At 43.1% G+C, this 24497-nt stretch overlaps 1 protein-coding gene across 11 annotated transcripts in view; it reads left to right on the top strand.

The window, feature by feature from the left end:
• The window catches only part of LOC147030554 (transmembrane protein 198-like), a 137432-nt gene that overhangs the window by 100205 nt on the left and 12730 nt on the right, over window positions 1–24497 (top strand). The window contains exon 6 of one of the 11 annotated variants that reach the window (XM_085874719.1): window positions 2378–2510. The exons of 9 other annotated variants lie outside the window; for them this stretch is intronic. In XM_085874719.1, the coding sequence (XP_085730845.1) occupies window positions 2378–2473 (96 nt within the window). In that variant the 3' untranslated portion in view covers window positions 2474–2510. Of the gene's footprint in view, window positions 1–2377; window positions 2511–13469; window positions 13535–24497 lie in introns of all 11 variants that reach the window. One more of the 11 variants, XM_085874718.1, reaches the window with a different exon arrangement.

Here is a 24497-nt window from a genome sequence, read left to right as displayed (position 1 = left end):
AGGGGGTGAAACAGGAATAACTAGAACAGCACTCAGTGGAGTGTGCACCTCCACCAGGATGAACAGTTTACGTTTTGTATCCCACTGAAAGGCGAGATCTGCATCCGGACTTTCATCAAAATCAAATTGGCTTGTTCTTGTCACCGACACAACTCATCCACCAAGTTTTGTCATAAATGACCCATCCACAACGTTTTTAAATATGCTATATAGTATTGTTGCGGATCCGGGGTGGCGGGATTCTCACCCGACTCTAGGCGCCACCCTCACCACCGCCGTCTCCGGGGTTTATAACGCCGGCCGGCTCAGCACAGGCCTCGGGTCACGCGTCTTCAATCGCGATAACCAACGTAATCCTTGTCCCTTACCAGTTGGGGAAATAGAACCCCGGTTACAGACTGGTTGTGTCAGATGCCGAGCGTTTTCTGCCAGTCTGTAACCATTTTGGTTTTATATGCCAATCGAACAGATCGTTCCTCGACGCGACACGAATAATCCATAGCGGCGACTTCATACGAACCAACCAGATTTATTGGGGAACATCGGGGAAAACGACACAAGCAAAACATTCACGACAATGTTTTTATTAACAATCTTTAACCCATTCTTAACGAGGGAACTATGGACTAGAGGTTTTGAGGGGGTCCCTACCGAGATATGCCTTGTACAACACGTGCAGACAAGACAGACAGACAGCATGCATGCAAGACAGAGTACTTGGTGATGTCTCATGGACGAGAGGACAGTGTCAGAAGCACGAATGTCGCTCGCAACAAGCGGGTGTCCACAGATTTGAGCCCAAGCTTGAACACGCCGTGTGGCAAAATGGAGGCGTCGTACTCTTGCCCCCTTCACACCGCACGCAGTCTCCGCACGCTCTGACCCCGCATAAGGTAGACGATGGGCCTCAGCTGATCCCTCTCAAGGTCCAGCATACAAATCCAGGCCTGGTCTGTGCACCAGACAAGGCCCAAATCGAGGTGCCGGGCTCCGGCAAGCGGATCGGCAAACGTATCGAGCCGTTGGTGTCAGCAGGGACCGTCAGAGGCTCCGTTGTCTCCTCTCCTGCCTTCCCGCCTCGAAGCCCGACTTCCCAACTCCGTCCTCTCAGTTTCTTTCTCTGTCGAATCACCTTTTCTTTCCTTTTCCACGCTCGCCTCTCAAAGCCGGCTGCCGTCTCTCTCACGGCAGAATCACCTCCTCATAAGAGTCGATCGCCGACTTGACGTGCAGGCCGCCTCTCCCACCGCCCAAAAAAGGCAGACTCGACGTGCAGGCAGGTTCAGCGTCTCTCCCGGCAGATCCAACACTGTTCCTCCTTCGTTCGCTCGCTTCGAAAACACGAGCTCGCCTCGCGAGCGACTGTTTCCACACACTGAACCTTTTTACAAAGCCTTCGTTCGCTCGCTTCGAAGCCACCCCGAGCACGCCTCGAAAACCCGACTGTTTTTCCACGAACTCTACCTTTTTACGAAGCCCTAGTTTCTCTCTCGTTCGCTCGCTTTGACACACGAGCACCCTCTCTCCGCGAAGCCGACAAACTCCTCCCCTTCGCTTCACTTCCTCTTTTTGGCCACACCCTCTCAGCCAACTGGGCGGGGCCTATCGTCTGGAGAGGGGAGGAAGAAGAGGGAGCCCTTGGCACACCACCACTATACGAACAATAAAAACATGCATCCTACACCTCCCGACAAATATGTAACGTCCATTTTACCACACAACCCAGCTAAACATGCATTTAATGGGGGGATCTGAGCTAATCCAATATTAAGTAGTCCAATGAGGGCCATTTCCGTTGCAGTATTATATCGTTTTTGCCCGATCTCTCAAGGGTGGAAAACATAACCTCCATTAATTTGTGGTCGCAGAGGTAATTATTAGGTTTCTGGATCAACCCTTCAAACCTGCATAAGCTAACACATGATTAGCTTCATGGAATGGTGAAGATTGCCATTGGACATCCATATTTAAGAGCAACTTGGTAGGTCAGAGCTGATTAATATTGACATCCTGAACTGGTTTATATGCATGTTGGAACAAATATACACTGGATTCGTATGAAAGCTTTTATTGAAAGGGGCCAAAAATGTCACAAGCCACAGACACCCCAAAAATATACCAAAGAAAGTTTTATAATGTTCATTAAAGCTCTTTCAAAGTTTAAACAAAAGTGCAAGTTAAATGTTAAGCACTTGAGCATTTGACATACACATACACACAGACTCTTAAAATGCATGTAAAGCTTAGTTTCAGTCGATGAAAGAAACAGCACTGTTAGATGCAGTGTGAGGTGGGACATTGCTAAATGCAGTATTTGTCAGCACTGAGGCTTTAGAAGCGATTTGTGGAATCGTCAGCCCTCCCTCATCCTCCTTAGGAGGGGAATCGATCCATGGATGCATTTCTGACTCGCTGGTCATCATCAGTGTGGAGGGGATACCATGTAACATTGTTACGAATCTGGAAGCTATGAGCACACAACAGCCAGGTCCTACAGATCAGTTATATCGGTAAGTACATGTTTCAAGTTAGGGTCCCGTGCCAAGTCTAATAGGAATTAAATGTTTGTGCGCTGCGGAGTTATTTTGATAGTCAGGGTTTTCTTTTACATCACTTACAACAATGACAACAACACCCATCTTCGCTTTCACACAACAACACTGCTCGCGGCATTCTTCGTGCGCTCGCCAGCAAGCGCTCGCGCGCGCGTGGGCGGAGTCTAACATCGGCATGGCATCCCTCTTTGGCCAATCGGCAAGGAGCGGGCGTCTCACCCACCCCGTTTCCGACTCGGCACCATCTCCATTACGCACGTGGCCAGAGGTGAGAAGGTAGGCGGAGATACAAACGCCTCTGATCTGGACTCCACCCAGCAGGGTGGTAGTTGCCCCACCTACCGTGGGCCTGTGCAATGGAGGACGGCCAGGGAATCGCACGATGGGTCCAACCAATGAGGAGGCGAGTGGCCAGGGGAAGAGGCCCCTCTCTCCTGAAGAGAAAGAGTGGGTGTCGGGACGAGCATCGAGGAGTTTTGCGTCCTGAGTCTGCTCGAGTGCGCGTCTCTGCCTGGGTTTGCGGCGGACTGCATCCCATGCTTCGAGGGTGTCTTGTCCGGCGAGTTGCAGCGAGCAGTCAAGTTTCATTGGGGGAGATCGCCTTGTCTCGCCTCCGCTGGATTTGGCTACCCTGGTCCGTCCTTTGGTGACCGGAGCTCCGGGAAAGGGTAGACTACCAGCCGCGCACTCGCGGCCAGGTAGCCAGCCGTCCTGACTCCCAGCCGAACTATCCTCCTCGGCTGGAGAGCCGAATAAAGACCTGGAGGGTCCATTTTCTTTTTGGGTGTGCAGGCCTGTCTTGTCAAGTAGAATTATGAAGTGCTTTTGCTTGTACATTGACTGCATTTCTTATAGTCGGATAACTCTGCTCTTCTGTGTTCCCCTCCCTGTCTATTGTAAATAAATATCCCTTTTGTTAAATGTTCCAACTCGTTTCTGTGTTTTTCATTGGCTTAGCAATGTTGACCGAAAAGCGTGTTGGGAAATTGGGAAACGGTAAATTGTGCATTTGGACTGACGGGTCTTGGTAACCATCCGCTCGGGTTACGCACGGTTCAAGCACGATAACGGCTTGTTCCGCTCGAGGCCTACCGAGGGTGTGAATTCCCCTGTTGCTTTGCCGCGTGGATACTTTGGTATGTTGAAGTTGGCAATTAACCCTATCCCATGCGGCCGAATTATTGGCGATTCACGGTCCTGTAAGGGACCCGTGCCTTTCGGAGTTCTCCGAGAAGCACGATCTAGATTTCGGGTGTTCGGTGGAGCCGACCCTACTGTTCCACCTCGCGGTCGTGCTCACCACCGAAACTCGGCCCCACAACGATATATATATATATATATATATATATATATATATATATATTTTATATATATATATATATTTTATATATATATATATATATTTATATATCTTTTTATATATATATATATATATATATATATATATATATATATATATATATATTTTTTTTTTTTTTAATATATTTTTTATATATATATATATATATATACTGTATATACAGGGGGCTGCAAAAGTAGGTATTCAGTAATGAATTATAGAAAGTAAACAGTAATAACTTAAAAGATTTATTATCGAAAAAATTACGAAAATAAAATATTAAAAATGGTAATGATTTTAATGAATTCTAGTATTAAATGAATCCATGCACCACTATTATAAGACTGGTAATACTGGTATAATCCTTACTGTATACCTACTTTTGCAGCCCCCTGTATTTTTATACATATATTGTTACAGATCTGGAAGCATATGCATTCAAACATACAGATGTCCCAAGAGTCAGTTATTCCGTTAAGTACATGTGAGACAGGTCCCTTCCTTTTGTCGAGTGGGAGAATCAAATGTGTGCGTTGCGATCACGGACTTCTTATTATAACCTGGACCAGCAATGCCATCAACTCGCAGCAGTGAGAACTGAAGTCACCGGAAATGGCTCAGCGGCCATGTTGCGTTGCCATTCGCTAGTCGCGCGCAATTCAAAAAACCTGTAGATGCATGAAGCGTTTTAACTATTTTGAACCGGTAAACGTAAAAATGCCACAGTGCGTGGCGTTCGGATGCAATGATAAGTCTGGGAACAGCTCCACTTGCACCTTTCATTGGTAAGAATGCTATATTGATGCTTTTTTTTTCTCTTTCAATCCTCAATCTATTTTTAGAGTATTATTTTAAGAAGTTGCATTTTAAACGCTAAACGCCAGTATAAGAATCTAAATGATGGCAAAGTACAGTCGATAATTTGAAAGAAAATGTAAAAAAACGATATTATCCAGGAATACGCCGGAAATGAGTTTTCCAGGCGTCTAGAATTCAATTTTTTCCTGGAGATTCATTCCCCCCATCGACCGCCGTGGCTGTGTAAATAGTTGCGCGGGTAGCTCACAATATTTGTCCATTTGGGGGCACAGGCCCTCCCTATTCCGAGGGTCCTGGCTCCGCGGTCCACCGAACCCGATGTTACCCCCAAAATCATTTTGCTTCCTACGCGCCTTAGGGTTAGGGGGGTCGTATCTATCTTGATATCAGAAATCTACCTCCACTGATGCCAATTGTAGTACCCATCCTTCCATCCCTTCAAATGCCAATAATCGAAAACGTCATTCAGATCTTTTTTTCTCCAGATTCCCTAAGGATGAAAAGTTGTGCAGACAATGGTGCCAGGCGCAGAGAAGGGAACACTTTACACCAATGCCTGGTGTGACATTACTTTGTCGTGAACACTTCCTGAACTCGATATTCCACCATTTAACAAACTTTCTGTGTTCCTGGAGTCAGTTGTAACCTATATTGCAGGATATGTGGTGAGGATGGTTAAGCGGACACTCAAATGTCAAGATTGCTTGCTGGCTCTCATGCAGAATGATAATGTCAATTTACCGGCCTATAGGCTGATTGCTGTTAAAACAAGGGGTGGCCTTACCGTTCCATCATCAAGCGTTGTTCAAGTATGTGAAGCCACTGAGAAATGTGTTAAGAGAATGCTAGCGGTGACAAATGGCAAGATTCCTCGTGATAGTTACCTGAAATCTGCAATCTCTGCATCAGTGTTGGCAGAAGTAGGATCGAGTACATTTGACTCGCTTAGTGATCACATGTTTGAGACGGAGGCAGACTGTAATCATGTATTTTCTCTCATACAGCACATCTGTGAGTGCTATACAAAGATTCGTCTCCACCATGTTGTTCGAACCATGAACACTGGATTGAAAGATAAACCCATCAGGAAAAAATTCAGCAAACTGATCCTATTTGCCCATCAATAGTTTACTAACCATTTGCATTGAAGTGTTTCTCCTAGGTTTCGACATATCTTATGTTTCAACCTACTGCGATTATAATAGTTGATTGTCATCTTCTATAGGTCAATGCATATTAAACCAGTCTCATTTGTGTGTAGATTATCGAAATCGATCATGTTTATTAAGGTTGTCCAATGTCTGTTCAATGTTTTCATGATTGATCAATATATTATAGGCCATACAGGGTAGCTTTAAGCTACCCACTATGGCCTATAATATATTGATCAATCATGAAAACATTAATGAGACTGGTACTGGTTCAATATGCTTCGACCGACTACAGAAAGCTACCCTCTATAATATACACATATTAATAGGAGGTCATAGGTTAGTCTGTAGATTATAGATCATATTTATTAAGGTTGTCCGATGTCTGTTCAATGTTTTGATGATTGGTCAATATATCATGAATAATTATAGGCCATAAGGCCTATTATTATAGGGGGAAGCTGAAAGCTACCGCCTTATGGCCAATAATAATACAAATATTTTTGGCCATAGGGGGTTAGCTATACACATTACATTGATTATCATCAACACATTACACTGATTATCATCAAATCATATGACATATGATATGATGATCATTCATGAGAATTGTGACACCTCGTATTCACTCACCTTATTGATTTGTGCTGCAGAGCTTATATTAGCTTGGTAGTGATAATGGGTGGCGGAGACTGTTGTTAGTGAAATGAAAATCCTGTTCTTCTTATTAAGCTGGACAAAAATGTTGTTTCCAGCGAGAAAGTGGGCACAGATTAATATATTCAATCTGTGAATTCGGATTGGCAACGCAACTTGGCGACTTCAGTCGACAGAGGCCGTTGCTGGTCCAGGTTATTAGAAGAAGTCCGTGGTTGCGATGTCCTTTTAGGTAGGTTATTAAATCTTTACATCCAACGAACCATCCAACAAACCATCGAAGACCATCCAACAAACAAACTGACAACACCACTGAACAAGCGCTTCACTCGCCCAACCGGTGACTCGCTGTCCAAGGCAGAATCTCTGGCAGTTCCTTCTCGGCTTCCACAAACTTTGGAACTTCTTTTTGACGAGTATGGGCACGCGTGGAGTGGGGGCGGGGTTTTCCTCGCATGGCCGAAACCCTGCCCAGAAAGGGCGGACCCATTGGAGCCCCATCCAATCAGGGCAGACAGTGACGTCTGTTCCACCGGGCCCCCGCCCCGTTCGGGGAGGTCCACAAAAGTTACGACGCCATCCTCAGCAGATAGTTTGGTGGAGAGGAGTTCTGTGGACGAGAGTTCTTGGGGGGTCGTTTGTCATCGTGTTGGTGTGCCGAGTCAGAGGGTTCATTCGTTGGTGGAGTCTTCAGTTCAGTGGAGTTATGTGTGGGTCGTGTTCGTGAGCTGGAGACAGTGTTTGGAGTGAGCCAGTTTGTCACTGGTTGCCAAAGAAAAAAAGGAGGTCGTGACGCGGAGGGTCTGCCCGCATCTCGCCTCGGCAGGCAGTCTGTTGCGCTGGTTCAAGGGCGCCCAACCTTGACCGGGTCTCTCGTGGGTCCTGTCGACAGCCCTGATCCTTGCCTTGGACTCTGCTCTACCCGACTCGGGTTCTTCCGCGGACACGAGCCCCACACGTGTGACTGCGAGCCGAGCTGCACGACCATTGCCAGGGGCCACACTACGGAGCACCCACTCCCTCCAACGTTAAGGTACCCCACGTGAAATGCGACCCCCAGCTCGTCTCTCCCTCTCTGGTTGCGGGGATCTTTCAATAAATCGTCTGAGTGTGTGGGCCCGTCTTGTAAGTAGAAACTGTATAAGTGTTTTTGAACATTGTAAATTATTGCCTGTTTATTCCTGCGTAAGTCTGCTCTGTCTTCTTTATTGGAAATAAATTATTATTAGAAATGTTCCCAGTTCGTTTTCGTCTTTTCCTTCATTGGTCCAGCATGGTTTGGATCTGAGTTTAGGCGGGTTTTTATACCCGATAATCGGTTCATCCGAGCCGGCACGACTTTGGCAGTTCCGCTCGACTGCACCCGAACCGGAGTTGGTCGTCGGTCGTTGGAACACTACCGCAGAGTGACCCGGTTCAAGCAAGACGTGCCGAGGGCGTGGTTCCCCGGTAGTCGAAATCGCGTCATTAATTAGGTAAATTGGTTTGAGACAAAAAGACCCTTCGCTACGCGGTTGAGATATTGGCGTTCACGGTCGGTTCAGTGACCCACCGGCTTACGGAGTTATCCGAGAGCGACGGCCTACAATTCCGGGGAGTCTGGTGGAGACGATGTAACCTCCCCCACCTCGGGGCCGTTCTCGCCACCGGTTCCCGGCCCGCAACAACATATATTTATATTTATATATATATATATATTTATATTTATATATATATATATATATATATATATATATATATATATATATATATATATATATATATATATATATATATTTGAAAGTGTGTCTGTGTGTGTGTTTCTCTGTGACCTATGCACGCGAAAAGTACTGGACTGATCCTCACCAAACTTCACATGCTGACAGAACATGTACCCGGGAGTGTCCCGATGTAAAAGAATTGTACTTCCGACTTCCAGTTTCCGAATTATGACGTAATCACCTGATTTCGTAACGTTAATTTTTCAAGTTCAGTCGATTGATATGGGGCCAACGCCATTTGCAATAGAATGAAAAAATAATGCTACAGTCAATTGAAGACAATGACGTCCGACTTCCCGGTTTCCGAATTATGACGTCATCACCTGATTGCGTAACGTTAATTTTTCAAGTTCAGCCGATTGACATGGGGCCAACGCCATTTGCAATAGAATGAAAAAAATAGTGCTACAGTTAATTCCGAATTATGACTAATGCATTCGACACACTTATCATAGGCCCTATTCACATCAACAAACGCCTCTTTTAATGCATGATTAACACAAGTCTTATTTTATTGTACATACAGGTAGTCGTCGACTTACGACCACGATCGGTTCCGACCGACCAATCGTAAGTCGATTTGGTCGTAAGTCGACCAACCTTTATTTATAGTGTATAGGGCAATGCAAAAATTACCGTATGTGTATTATTCCGTATCCAGTACACACCAGATATGTTCAATGAGGCTCTGATATACATTGAAGATTTGGTATTATACATGAGCGGGAAAGATTTAACTAAGTGGGGACTTCCCTCTTCTAATAGGTCTGAAAGCGCAACCATCAGTAGAGAATGGTTCCATGAAACAAACTACAACACAGATACTCTCGCAAAGTTTGTTTCTGACAATGAGCCGCTTCTGGTACAGGATCAGAGTAATGCATATCAACTGATTTCTGAAACGGTTCAAGAGGGAAGTGGTGTGATATTTTTCTTGGATGCACCGGGTGGTACTGGTAAAACATTTGTCCTCAACCTTTTGCTTGCTAAGATGAGGAGCCAGAAAAAGATCGCATTGGCCGTTGCTTCATCCAGTATAGCAGCAACACTACTTTCAGGTGGCCGCACAGCGCATTCTGCTTTCAAATTGCCTCTCGACTTAGCTACAATGGAATATCCGGTTTGTGGCATTGGCAAACAAACTGAAGCAGAAAAAGTGCTGAAGAATTGCGACCTCATAGTTTGGGATGAAGGTGCGATGTTGCCTAAGGATGCATTCAAAGCATTACATAGAACTATGCGAGATTTAAGAGGGATAGACCTGCCTATAGGTGGAGTTACGCTGGTTATTTCTGGCGATTTCAGACAAACTTTACCTGTAGTACCCCGTGGCACTCCAGCTGATGAAATGAAAGCCAGTATAAAATCTTCATATCTCTGGACATTCGTACAAACTATCCATCTAACAACAAATATTAGGGTCAAATTATATGGTGATTTAGATGCTGGCAATTTCGCACAATTACTTCTAAAACTTGGAAATGGTGACATCCCGAACACAAATGATGTAATATCTATTCCCGATGACTGTGGTACAATAGTTTCATCGATGGAAGAATTAGAGGCTCATGTGTATCCCAATTTAGCGACTAATTACAAAAACATACAGTGGCTCTGTGAAAGAACAATCCTGGCTCCACTTAATGAAACAGTCCGTGTAATAAACCATCAGTTATTACAAGTAGTTCCAGGCGAACAACATAGTCACAAGTCTATTGACACCACACTGGATACTGAGCAAGCCATACATTATCCCACAGAATTTCTAAACTCATTGGAATTACCAGGATTGCCTCCGTACAATCTGTCGTAAAAGGTTGGATGCCCTATTATGTTATTACGTAATCTCGATGCATCAAAACTTTCCAACGGAACTAAACTAATTGTGAAAAGACTACTACCACATGTAATTGAGGCCACTATCATGACAGGATGTGCGAAAGGAGAAGATGTACTCATTCTGCGAATTCCACTCATTCCATCAAATTCAACGATTGAATTTAAGAGACTACAATTTCCTGAATGCCTGTGCTTTGCGATGTCTATCAATAAGGCACAAGGACAGTCATTGAAAGTAGCAGAGCTGGAATTATCTGCTCCTTGCTTTTCCCATGGTCAGCTATATGTGGGATGCTCCAGAGTGGGATCATCGGAGGCTTTATACATATTGGCCCCAGAGGGAAGACATCAAATATTGTTTATCCTCGAGCACTCCACTAAAATTATTGAGCGACTTCAGTTATTTCATAAATGGGAATAGAATGTGCGATGAAGGAAATACATGTTGCTGGTGAAAAATAATAATGGTGGTGGGAAATAAAAAAAATGGTGGTGGTGGTTTGTATTTATACATATTACAGATATAAATAGAATGCTGATGGCGTATGGCGTATGTGTATAATATTTTATAATTAAATGGTTATGGGCGTAGGTACGTTGTAACTTCGTATACATAATATAACATAATTTTTTATCAGGATAACAGACATAAATAAATCAAATACGCTGGGCCAGGCTGGGTTATGCCCGACGTATAAATTAAGTCGCAAATGATGACATGAATCCAGCCTCACATTGTTGAGGCATTATGGTTTTTTTTATCTGATGCGGCAATAAATCTTAACATTTTTGAACTCGAGTCTTCTGCATATAAAACATGGCGGGGAAAATATAATATTATAGTGGTGATGAAAAAAAAAAATAATGGTGGCAGCCTCTACAATTTTACAATTAACTGTGACATGTACTCCTTCAGACCCGCCGTCATCCACAGGATTCCTGTGCGGAGCACGGGTATCCCTGCTAGTGTGTATACATATATATATATATATATATATATATATATATATATATATATATATATATATATATATATATGTAATATATGTAATATATATATATGTAATATATGTAATATATGTAATATATATGTAATATATATGTAATATATGTAATATATTTATAATATATATGTAATATATGTAATATATATATATATATATATGTAATATATGTAATATATTTATAATATATATGTAATATATGTAATATATTTATAATATATATGTAATATATGTAATATATTTATAATATATGTTATAAATTTTATATATATATATATGTAATATATGTAATATATTTATAATATATGTTATAAATTTTATATATATATATATATATATATATATATATATATATATATATATATTGATGCAGTACAGTCATGCGCCACATTACGACGTTTCGGTCAACGATGGACCGTACATACGACGGTGGTCCCATAAGATTATAATGGAGCTGAAAAATTCGTATCGCCTCGTTATGTCGTAGCCATCGTAGCGCTGCCAGTCGTATAAAAGTACAGTATAGCACATACAATTATGTACAGTACATAATACTTGATAATGATTAGAAACAACTCCAGTGTGGTCCCGTTATAATGCGATAGTTGAGGTCTATAAAATGTCATCGCGAAAAAAGCGGGGTCATGCTAAATCGGGATTCAAGAAAATCGGCGTTCAAACTGACCCAATGTTCACCAAACATCCTAAAACACCCCCATTTTCACCCTATTTGACCCGTTTTTTGCATGTTTACCTTCAAGCAAGTAAATACCTTTGAATTAAAGAATCTGCGAATAAATCGTTGTTGTTGCAGTCAAAATTAAAACAAATCTATTTTTAGTAAAGCTTTTTATGTTGTTAAAACATTCGCACTATTCCGAAAATATATCACACAACTGACAGGTGCTCGTTTCTTCATTTGTAAATTATAACATCGATGCAATGATTACGTATTTATAAAATCCAAATGTTATTTTTTTCACCTTTCTATAATCGATGCGAGAAGAGACTGTAAGTAGCCGCTAACAACACACATGGCTGTCATGAACAGCACAAAGGTAAAACTAACGTGTCTTCCGTCTATCTTGGATGTGGGACAAGATGTGGAGGTGGAAGACAGTGATATTGATGATCCTGACCCTGTAAAGACCTGGGCTAATGTGTGTGTTTGTGTCTTAGTTTTTAACAAAAAAAAAAAATAAAACTACAACTGCCACTTTATAACTGCTGGCAGTGATGACCGGGTACCCAGACGTCCGCCTTTGATACAACGTGAGACTTTGTCTGATAGTTGCAAAGTTTTGCTTCGATAGGATAAGTGGTTCCAGAGAAAACATTATTGAAGAGTGATACAAATACAGCCCTGCTTCGAGACTGCGTGGAACAGACTAGTTATGAACTGGGTTGCACAAAGTGTTCAATCTATTAATTACGTATGCAGTTCGCCCTTTTTCCGGGGGACATCGTCTGCTTCAATAGAATTGCTATTCCTGTACCCTCAAACGCATTCAGGTGCAGCCAAGTGAACCTTTTGGAACAAAAACAAAAATCTAAAAGTTCTCAGATTCAAGTAATTAAATAATTCTGGCTGTCAAACCGTGTGGCTGATCGAGTTGAAATTTTAAACCCACGTTTCATATGTCGGCTAAATTATAATTGTGAAGTTTCGCATATATAGAAGCAGCGGTTCCAGGGTAAACATTAATTAATATTTATCCTTCAATCCAACATGGCTGCCAAACCATGTGACCTATCAATTAGAAATTAACAAACTTGTATGCACTGCTCGTGTGCAATATGTTTGTGAAGTTTTCCCCTTGATCTGTCTGGCCGTTCTGGAGAAGAAGATGTTTGAAGGTTTTATGGTTAATTCAATATGGCCGCCAAACCATGTGACTGCTCAATAAGAAATTAACAAACTTGTGAAAGGATGTCTTGGGGAAAGTGTGTGTGAATTTTTGCCTCGATCTGTCTAGCTGTTCTGGAGAAGAAGATTTTAAAAATTTATTAATTTTCAATCCAAGATGGCTGACGATCCGTGTGACCTATGACATCAGAAATTTAAATTTGTTTCATATCATGTCGGGGAACAGGTGTCTGAAGTTTCGTGTTAATCAGATAAGGTGTGTTTTTCTATCCAAGATGGCCACCAAACCATGCGACTTGTGATGTCATTTTTACCATGTATGTAGACATATAGATAGACGATGGATGCAAATTTTTGCTTTGATAGATGAAGCAGTTCCAGAGAAAACATTATTTAATATTTTTCTTAAATCCAGCATGGCTGCCAAACCATGTGACCTATCAATTATTTATTAACAAAGTTATTTCCCCTTCCCAAGGAAAATACATTCGTGAAGATTCCCCTTGATCTGACCAGCCGTTCTGGAGAAGAAGATGTTTTAAGGTAAATTCAATATGGCCACCAAACCATGTGACCTATCAATAAGAAATTAACAAACTTGAAAAAGGATATCATGGGGAATGTGTGTGTAAAGTTTCGCCTCAATCTGTCCACCCATTCTGGAGAAGCTTTTTTTTTTTTTTTTCAAAACAAGATGGCTGCCGAACCAAGTCACCTCTGACATCATAATATTTTTTTCTACAGTGAATTGTTTAGATGATGCTCAAATTTCAGATTTTTCCGATGCAGCGTTCTACTTGACGAATTTTTACTGGGATACCGCTTCACTGATGACGTCACGAAAAAATCAACCGTGTTCCCGATGGGAAATTCATTAAAATGTATGAAGCGAAAAAATTTTCCATTGCATGGTTTCAGAGATACAGAGGTTCAAAGTTTATCGTTTTTTTCAAGATGGCGCCCGTACCACATGACCTATGACGTCCCAATTATCAATTAAGTTTGCGATCAAAAAGATACATACTATGGTGAAAATTTCGTTTCAATCGGACTTACCGTTTCTGAGAAAATGATTTTTTAAAGCAAAAGAACCCGCAAATTACCGGCGGAAAAAGAATAAGGAAATAATAAACAGAAGAAAAACAATGTTTCCCAGTCCATTTGACTCGGTACCCTAATAATATTTTTGTACAGCTGGACAATGTGTTTGTGTTTTAGGGGTAGGGTTATACAAAAGAGTCAATAAGTTTAAAAAAAAAATTTGAAAGTTTATAAAGTAAAAAAAGTTACAGTAAGCAAAGGTTAATTTATTATTGAAGAAAGAATTTTTTTTTTCCTAAATTTAGTATAGCCTAAGTGTACAGTGTTGATAAAATTGACAGTCGTATACAGTAATATCCTAGGCCTTCACATTCACTCACCACTCACCCAGAGCAACTTCCAGTTCTGCAAGCTCCATTCATGATAAGTGTACCTTTTCAGGATAGGTCAGGTTAGATCTGTGACCTGCTACAGGTACCATGTAAACCTGCACTAACCTGTTCCATGGTCGGGTTGTCGGCGACTAAACCGTCTCCCCCACCAGGTTTTCTGGTGAGGAGGGTGTTTGGATATGGACACCCAGCAGGATTAAAAACAAAACCTGTCAAAGGGTGGAGGAGCTCCTTGTGAGCCAACGGCCATCCATATCTAGTGCCCAACTGTGTCTGCGGACGTCCTCCTGCAGTTGGGTTGCTTTTATATTAGGAGGTTGGTGGCAGGATTTGCACTCTGGTCATCGTAAAACCCTTCATTCCGCAAAACACAAATACGCAAAAAAATCTGAAACCCACTCTGTGGGAGTACCTCCTGTGCAGCTTCCCTTCGCAGGGCAGCTCACCGGATGACGGGATTGGGGCAAAGCCTTCGGGACCCCCAATCTTTGATGATAGGAGGGAAACCACGGGGGTAACATCCCTGCGTCAGATTGCGGGAGAGTGTGTCGGAGTGGTGCTGAGGTGTCGTCCACCAGACTGCGGTCTCCTTGGGTTAACCTGAGGCTGTCCCTTCGGGTGGGTGCCTGGAATGTCCTATCCCTAAGAAAGGATGATCACCTGTCTCTGTTATCATCTGAGCTCAAGCGTTTGGACATCGGGATTGCGGCGAGATAATGGTGGGTGGTTACACCTACTATTGGTCTGGTCGCTCTGATGGTTACCATACCCAAGGAGTTGCTGTAGCTGTGTCCAATAAGCTGACCCCAATGATAATTGAGGGAACACTGGTCAACGAGCGTATTATGAGATAAAGGATTCGTCACTCCTTAGGTGTCATTTCCCTGGTCTCTGTTTATGCTCCGACTAAGGTGAGTGATCTCACCGTGAAGGATGCATTCTACGCCACGCTCGAGTCTGTGGTTGATCAGTGCCCCAGACGAGATACACTTCTCGTCTTGGGGGATTTCAATGCATCGACTGGAACTGATAGGGATGGTTATGAGGTGTGTTGGTCCCCATGGGTCAGGAACTATGAACCAGAATAGCACTAAGTTCCTTGACTTTGCAAGAAGTCATGGACTTAGGGTGGCTGGTTCATGGTTTCAGCACCCACAAACTCATTGCTGGACTTGGTATTCTAATGCTGGCGGTGTGGCAAAGGCGATTGACCATGTCCTCATTGACGGTCGTTGGAGGATGATCCAGAACTGCAGGGTCTACCGGAGTGCTCAGTTCCTCAATACTGACCACAGGCTTGTTGTAGCAACTCTAAAGCTGCACCTTAAATCCTGGAGAATGGTACCATCCCAACCTCGACTGGATGTTGGCAAGCTTAGGGATGAGAGAGTAGCTGAGGAGTTTGCGAACAGGCTGGGTGGACACTTGGGGGGGGTCTGGGTGCTTTGGGGGGTCCTGAAGAGTTGTGGAGTGCCTTCAAGACCACCATCCTTGATGTTGCCGGTGGATGTCTTGGAACTCACCGCAGGGCAAAGAAGAATTTTGTCTCTCAAGGGACACTGGATACCATTGACCAGAGTCGCAGGGCCAGGCTGAATGGCAGAGCTGAGCTGTTCAGGGAGCTGAGGCATAAAACTGTATGCACTGAGGGTGAACAAGGAGGCCTATGTGCGAGGAATCTGTGAGGGGGTAGAGCATCACCTGTGGACAGGTGATTCTCGTCCCGCTTACAGGGGAATTCGCGCATTGTGTTCATCCAAGCCCATCCCTCGGAGCACTGCAGTTCGAGCAGAGAGTGGTTGGCTCTTGACAGAGGAGTCTGAAGTGAAGGCCCGCTGGGCCGGTTACTTTGAGCGGTTGTACCAGGCTGATCCCCCAGCTGTCGAGTTGGACGTCAAGGGTGTTACCATCCCTGTTGCTGACCCTCGAATCAACTGTGGTCCACCTTCGCTTGTGGAAACACGGGCTGTGGTGAACCAGTTGAAACGGGGCAAAACTCCAGGGATCTGTGGCATCCATATTGAACTTCTCAAGGCTGGTGGAAATGCTGCACTCGTGTCGTTGCATGCAGTTTTGTGCTCTGCCTGGAACACAGGCATCATCCCAACTGATTGGAAGAGGGGCCTTTTTGTTCCTCTCTGGAAAAGGAAGGGTGATCGCCAAGACTGCAACAACTACCAAGGGGTGACGCTGCTCTCAGTGCCGGGCAAGGTCTTTGCTCGGATAATTCTTGATAGGGTTCGCCACCATCTGCTTGAGCACCAGCGTCCAGAGCAGTCAGGCTTTACACCAAAGAGGTCAACGATTGACCGTATCCTTGCTCTTCTTGTCCTCACCGAACGCAGACGAGAGTTTCGGCAGGGGCTGCTTGCAGCCGATGTTGATCTCTGCAAAGCGTTCGATTCAGTGAATCGGGATGTCCTCTGGAGGATTCTTGGTCTTCGTGGGGTGCCACCAAAACTGATCGATCTGATGTCTCAACTCTACTCTGGTACTGAGAGTGCTGTGAAGTGTGGTGGTACCATCTCTGACTTATTTCCAGTTGTTACTGGAGTTCGTCAGGGTGTGTACTGGCCCCCACACTTTTCAGCACTTGTATGGACTTGTATGGTCAATAGACATCTGGGTCGGGCCTGGGGAGTCATGGATTCACTGGATCATGGGGTGTGGCGCTGCCGGTACCTGTGCGGGAGGACGAAAGTCCGAGTCTTCAGGTCCTTGGTACTTCCAGTCTTGCTCTATGGATGCGAGACTTGGACTCTGACCAAGGATCTGAGACGGAGACTTAATTCCTTTGGTACCAGGTCTCTTCGGAGAATCCTTGGTTATCGCTGGTCGGATTTTGTGTCCAACAAGCGGTTGCTGAGAGAGACTCGGATGAGATTTGTTACCTGCATAGTCCATGAGCGTCAGTTGCGGCTGTATGAATATGTGGCTCATTTTCCTGACGCTGATCCTGCTCACCAGATTCTCTCAGCGATGGAGTCTCATGAGTGGAGGAGGCCAGTGGGCCGACCACATGCCTCGTGGTTGCAGCAGGTTGACCATCATCTCAAGGAGATGGGGATGGGCCTGGCATCTGCCTGGGGGATGGCCAGACGGAGGCCCCTGGAGTACCAGCAGAAAGTGGACGCAGCGACGTGCTGTTCTGGCACATGCTCCCATACCTGACCTGACCTGATTTTTAGGTCATCTCTACCGAAAATGACCTAATAAAGCCGGACCAAATGTCCGTCCGTACGTCCGTCAACAATTTTTCTTTCCGGTCTTGATGAAACTTAGTATGTGGGTCGAGGTCGATGAGTGTTGCACAACGATATAACTTTTGTCCCGGTTCAAGGTCAGGGACAAGGTCATGTAAGTTATAAAAATCGTCATTTTCAAATCCTATCTTGTCTGCCATTCTACAAGATATTCGGCAACTGTTTATTGATTATGATAGTAAAAAATATTATCTTGTATCTAACCGGACAGATTTTTGAATTTCCTTCCCGTTTGATCGTCATGTGATCTGGAAGATGGCAAAAAACGCCGATGCGATTCGCAAAGAAGGAAGGAAGGAGAAATGTAATATAAATATAAAACACATTTTTAGCCTTTTATATTTTTACATTTTCCGCCGAAGATGCAAAAGTTTCAAAACCCGAAATGTAAACGTCGGCATTTATTTTCAAATTATAATTTCGTGGGCGCGCGCCAAAATGCCGAGTCATCTTTAACCAAGCTGCGTAGTAGAACTGCGCAGTAGTCCGGTCATGGCGTCTGAGCAGTGGCCAGCGTGGTTCAGATTGACTGCGGTTTCTGGGGCGAAGGTGATTGTTAAGAAGTATGTCGGCAGTATAAATTCGAGTGACTGTATTGGTGATTTAATCACGCAACATCTTGACAACGAATATTCTGGCTGAACGATTGCATCAGCAGGGATAATTCACAGGCTCCTCTCGATCGTGCCGATATCTAACATAATCACCGGCGGACATCGGGCTGCAGGCTGTGGGGCGAGGCCACAGATCCTGGATGAGGGGATTAGTGATAAATTATGCTGCATGCTTCGGGCTTTCTGATTAATATATCAATGAGTACATTCCATAATTAATGAATTAATAATTAATGAATCTGGCATACAAAATGTTTTTTCATACCTGACATGTTACTTTGTGCAGTGTCACGAAACTTCTGTGGAATTAATAATTAATGGATTTGCTCGCTCTAACGATTTTTCAAACCTCAATATCTCTATAAATACTTGACCAATTTTCATTCTGAAAGTTGCATTATAATCAGTGAAGAATAATCTACAGGATTATCATAATCTCCGAGAGCTAAGCCTATTTTTTTTCTACAACCGGAAGTGAAATGTCCCCAGAGAGTGGACAGACCGAAAAACCACGTATTGCACTTTCTGGTGATTCTGATGTGTTCATTCGGGTCCTCAATGAACAATACATATTTATTAATTATGTCATTAGTAGTATTATCCGAGTGTATCTCTGTGAACTATTTCAATCCAAACTGTTAGTTTGGACTGTTTCGCGGTTACCTGAACTGAACATTGAGAACTTGTGGTATTATAGAGATGACCGTCACCCCCCCACTGGGGTAATTTTTTTTTTTTTTTATCTTTTATGCCGTATTTTTACTGCACCTTTTCTATGTTTAACCTCCGCCATCTTCGAAGATGGATGGAGGTTTCTGTATTCACCCCTTTCTGTTTGTTTGTTTGTGAACAGTATTACGGAAAAACTCCTCGACGGATTTCGACGAAACTTGGGGGGGGGCTTAGGTATGGTCCAAGGATCATGCCATTAAATTTTGGACTTGTTCCCCCCCCCCCAAAAAAAAAATTGTTCGAGGAAAAAAAAAAATTTTTTTTTGCATTTCTACATGTTTTAAGTAATTTCCAACCACCCCAAAAAGATTGTTATCCCCCTCCAAAAAATAGAGAAATTTTTTTTTTTGCATTTCCATATGTTTTAAGTGATTTCCAACCCCCCCTCCCCCCCCCAAAAAAAAATTGTTAGAGAAAAATTTTTTTTTTGCATTTCTACATGTTTTAAGTGATTTCCAACACCCCCCAAAAATTACCCCCCCCCAAAAAAATTAGAGAAAATTTTTTTTTTTGCATTTATACATGTTTTAAGTGATTTCCAACCCCCCCAAAAAAAATTGTTAAGAGAAAAAAAAATTTGCAACTTTTTTTTCAACAAAATTCCGATTTTTTTTTTTTCATTTCTACATGTTTTAAGTGATTTCCAACCCCCCCTCCCCAAAAAAATTTAGAGAAAAAATTTTTTTTTTGCATTTCTATATGTTTTAATTGATTTCCAACCCCCCCCCAAAAAAAATTGTTAGAGAAAAGAATTTTTTGCAACTTTTTTTTCAACAATTTCGATTTCTTTTTTTTGCATTTCTACATGTTTTAAGTGATTTCCAACCCCCCCCCCCCAAAAAAAATGTAGAAAAGAACTATAACTCTGTCAGCACTGTTGACATCATATTTAATGAATAAGATGTAAGGTTCACTTGAGTGACCCAGCAGTATTGGCGGCAGAGGTTTTTGCACTCTCCCGAGTGCTCCCCCTCTAGTTAGATATGTTTAGATGCACAAATACTTACTATTGTGTTACAATTGCCTTCAGCATTCAGTACAGTAACATGCTGTACAGGTTTGTAGCCGAGGAGCAATAGGATATACCATATAGCTTAGGTGTGTAGTAGGCTATACCATCTAGGTTTGTGTAAGTACACTCTTTGATGTTCGCACAATGATGAAATCGCTGAACAACGATTTCTCAGAACGTATCCCCATCGTTAAGTGACGCATGACTGTATATATAATCAATTCTTCCTTGTCACACACCCGACCTATCCACCATGTATATATGTATATATATATATATATATATATATATATATATATATATATATATATATATATATATATATATATATATATATATATATATATATATATATATATATATATATATATATATACATATTACATAAACACTACCGTTCAAAAGTTTTAGAACACCCCCAATTTTCCAGTTTTTATTGAAATTTAAGCAGTTTAATGTTTCAATGTACTCTGACATTAAAGCATAGAACAAATAAACAATTGCAGTTAAAAAAAGAAATGGAATCGTTTTGTTGAACAAAATGTAATCGAAATTTTTGACTTATCAAAGTAGCCATCTTTTGCAGATATAACAGCCGAACATACTCGTGGCATTCTTTCGACAATGGAAATCAAATATTGTTCGGAAAGTTCTTCCCAACACTGTTGCAGAAGTTCCCACAAATAAATGTGTTGCACTTGTAGGTTGCTTTGCTTTTACCCTTCTGTCCAGTTCATCCCAAACCAGCTCTGGGGTTTAAGTCTGGAGACTGCTGGCCATTCCATGATTTGAAGCCTACTGTCTTGTTCTTTTCTTCTAAGATAGTTCTGACATAGCCTGGAGGTATGTTTTGGGTCATTATCTTGCTCTAGGATGAACCCCTGACCAACTAGGCGTAGACCAGAGGGTATTGCATGTCACTGCAAAATGCTGTGGTAGCCCTTTTGATTCAGGGTGACAGTCAATCTGTGCAAGTCGACGACTCTGGATCCAGCAAAAGACCCCCAGATCATCACGCTTCCTCCTTCATGTTTGACAGTTGGTGTCACACACTGAAGAACCATCCTTTCGCCCACTCTATGGCCTACAAAAACCCTGCGTGACGAATCGAAGATTTTAAATTTTGATTCATCGGTCCAGAAGACCTTCTTCCAGTTTTCAGTAGTCCACTGGCTGTGCTTCATGGCCCAGGCAAGCCTCTTTTTCTTATTTTGCCATCTTGGCAATGGCTTTCTTACTGCCACTCGACCTGTCAAACATGCAGCACGAAGTCTTCTCCTCACAGTTGAAACTGAGACTTCCTTACTTCGACCAGTGTTAAGCTGTGCTTGAAGCTGCTGCTCTGAGCCGCCTATCACACAAGCTGTTGACTCTCAGAAACTTGTCTTCTGATTGTGTTGTGGCTTTGGGTCTGCCAGACCTCTTCCTGTCAGAGTTTCCTCCAGTTTCCAAGTGCCCTTTGATGGTGTAGGAAACTGTACTCACTGACACCTTGGCTTTTTTGCAATTTCTCTAAAGGAAAGACCTACACTTTAAAGGGTTATAATGGTCTGTCTGTCTTCCTTTGTTAATTATCTTTTTCTCGCCATTATCATCGCAATATACTACTTCCTGCAGTGCAATATTGTCCAAATAATGCTTCAGAGGGTGTAGCAAGACAGTCTGTTCCAACACTGCTTTTACAGACAGAGGGTTTGTAAGTAATCAAAAAAGGTTAGGACACCTGAAGGAATTGTTTGCATCAACTTTCAAGGCTTGATTTACTTCCATTGCTGCAGAACAGCTGCAGTTGCTAACCCATTTACAACTCTAATTTACATCATTTTTCAGTTTTTGGTAACCTAAACTTTTGTTTTTTAACCTCTGGCAGTTTACCGCTTAGCTTTGTACCATTTAAGGTTATTCACTTGACTTCAACTGCTAAAATTTCAGTAAAAACTGGAAAAATGTGGGTGTTCTAAAACTTTTGACCGGTAGTATATATATATATATATATATATATATATATATATATATATATATATATATATATATATATATATATATATATATATACACACTTGTATTATATTGTTACGGGTGACACCAAGTGTTTTTGAGGGGGTTCATCCTCGTTTCTCCTCAGAAGAACCGGACCTGGGGCCACTGCTCACAATTCACTTTGTGGTGCGGTGGGTTGCTTTCCAACCACGAACGTCAATCTGTGAACCACGAGTTCCAGTGCCCACCGTCTAATTTGCCGTTTAACGAGAGGTCACATGGCTTCCTCAATGGGATACGCACCCTCAGCGATGCACCAATCTTTTCTTCATTAGATCTTAAGTATGGCGGCCGAGCGTTTAGCACTGGTGCATGCCAACTCTAAGGTAATTTGTTTGGGAATTATAATCTCCCAGTCTGTCTCGGTTCGGACAATGCTGGATTAATGGAAAGAAACGACAAGCACGGACAGGTTGGAACGTCAATAAGGAATTTATTTATAAGAAAAATAAATATACTGAAGAATTTTTTATTTCCTTGTGTTGTAAATAGATGAATTTAAATAAATCAAAATAATCTCAAACAAATAAAGAATTATACAAGCATTGATAGAAAAATAGACAAAGAGCAGATACTTGTCACTTTGCCTGACTTAACAATGAAACACGAGACAAGGGTATGCAGCAGATCATTCAGGGGGAAATAAATCCGGTCCAGGCTTACCAAGGCAGAAGTCATCGCGTATCCAATAAAATGTTACAAAATGTGAGTGTGCCTTGGTCTGCTGCCAGCACCCTTGTCTTGCCATGCACCTATTCGCAAACGGGCTCGAACACCAATCAACGCCACGTTATCATCCCCAGGAATCGGTGACGCCAAGAATTAGGTACGCCAAGAGCAGGTATCAAGCAGAACCAGCAGGAACGATCCATCCGTCACCCACCGCCAGGAGCTATGAGGAGCCATAACCGACGGGCAGCTGTAAGGAGCTGTAATTAACGGACAGCTGTCAGGAGCTGTCACCAACCGTAAGGAACCGTCCCCAGCTGTCACGAGCTGTAAGGAACCATCACCAGCTGTAGGGAACCGTCTCCAGCTGTAAGGATGATGATCCTCCCATCCTTATTATAGGCGACCAGTCTGGGTGGAGCCTCAAGCAGACGTCAGCCAAATCCAGCTTGCTTATTGGCGCATCATTGCACGTGACCAACTGTCAATCTCGCGATCATCCCTTCCTTACCAGAGCGATCTAACAACCCAGGTCCCCCAATCAACACAGGTCCGGCCCCCGACACCACGTTTGGGGCGCCGAATGGGGTGTCGTGCGTCAATGGAAAGAGGTGGATGTCAACGTCGGTTGGGTATGAAAAAGAGGTGGGTGTTGAACTTCAATGAAAGACATGTGGGTGAGGTAAATGATCCACAGCCATATTTGACCATCAGAATAACTGCTCAGGGAAAGCCCACGGTGTGCTTAATCAAATGTCCTGTAAGTCCAAGGTGTAAATAAATCGTCCACCTCCAAGCCAATGTGTCCTGGTGGAAAGGGGGTAGAATGAGCCTCCGTTGGGCTAACGGCTATCTGTCGCATGCATGAACGGGTCGTAAAGAGGAAAAGGCCATCCCTTAAGAAAGGGAATCTGTTCTATACCCTTCTCCAATGCATCAGAGCTAGAATCCCACCAGACATGGGGATGGGTCTATCCTGGACATGCATTTATGGAAATAACTGTCTGAGGACCTAAATGTTATGTGCATTAGTTGTATCTGATTCTGAAATCTGTAAGTGTGTGTGTGTGTGTGTGTGTGTGTGTGTGTGTGTGTGTGTGTGTGTGTGTGTGTGTGAGTGTGTGCGTGTGTGCGCATGTGTGCGCGAGTGTGTGCGAGTGTGTGAGTGTGTGCGTGTGAGCGCGAGTGTGTGCGTGTGTGTGTGCGCGAGTGTGTGTGTGTGTGTGTGTGTGTGTGTGTGTGTGTGCGCGTGTGCGCGTGTGTGCGTGTGTGCGTGTGTGTATATATATATTGTTACGGCTGTGGAAATTTGCAATACACCAGAAAGATCCTCAGGTTAGATATATCGATAAGTTCATGTGTTGTTAGTCCACACCCTTGTTTAGAGGGAATATGTGTGATTCATCCAGGCTGTTTTTCTTTCTCTGTCGTTATTTTGGACCAATAAGCCCCCAACAACCACACCACCTGTCAACACCGAACGTCGTGCTGTCCAGGCCCGTTCGGTGATTCTTGCCGAACGCGTCAAGCCACGAGTGCACATGGATCCTTTCGGGAGAGGAGAAGAGTATCAGGAAGGCTTCACGCCCCTTTTCTTCCATCCAATGACTGAGCATCGGGTGGCGTGGCCCCGCCTTCCAACCCGCTGTGAATGCGTTCCTTTTAGGAGGGAATTCGGATCAGGAGAGGCTCACGCCCCTTTTTGCCTGACCAATGGCTGAACGTCGGGTGGCGTGGCCCCGC

Source organism: Eptatretus burgeri, chromosome 3, assembly GCF_056783735.1.
Source record: "Eptatretus burgeri isolate ZD-2024b chromosome 3, Ebu_testis_v1, whole genome shotgun sequence".
Classification (NCBI taxonomy): Eukaryota; Metazoa; Chordata; class Myxini; order Myxiniformes; family Myxinidae; genus Eptatretus; species Eptatretus burgeri.
This window is presented reverse-complemented; position numbering and strand designations above follow the sequence as displayed.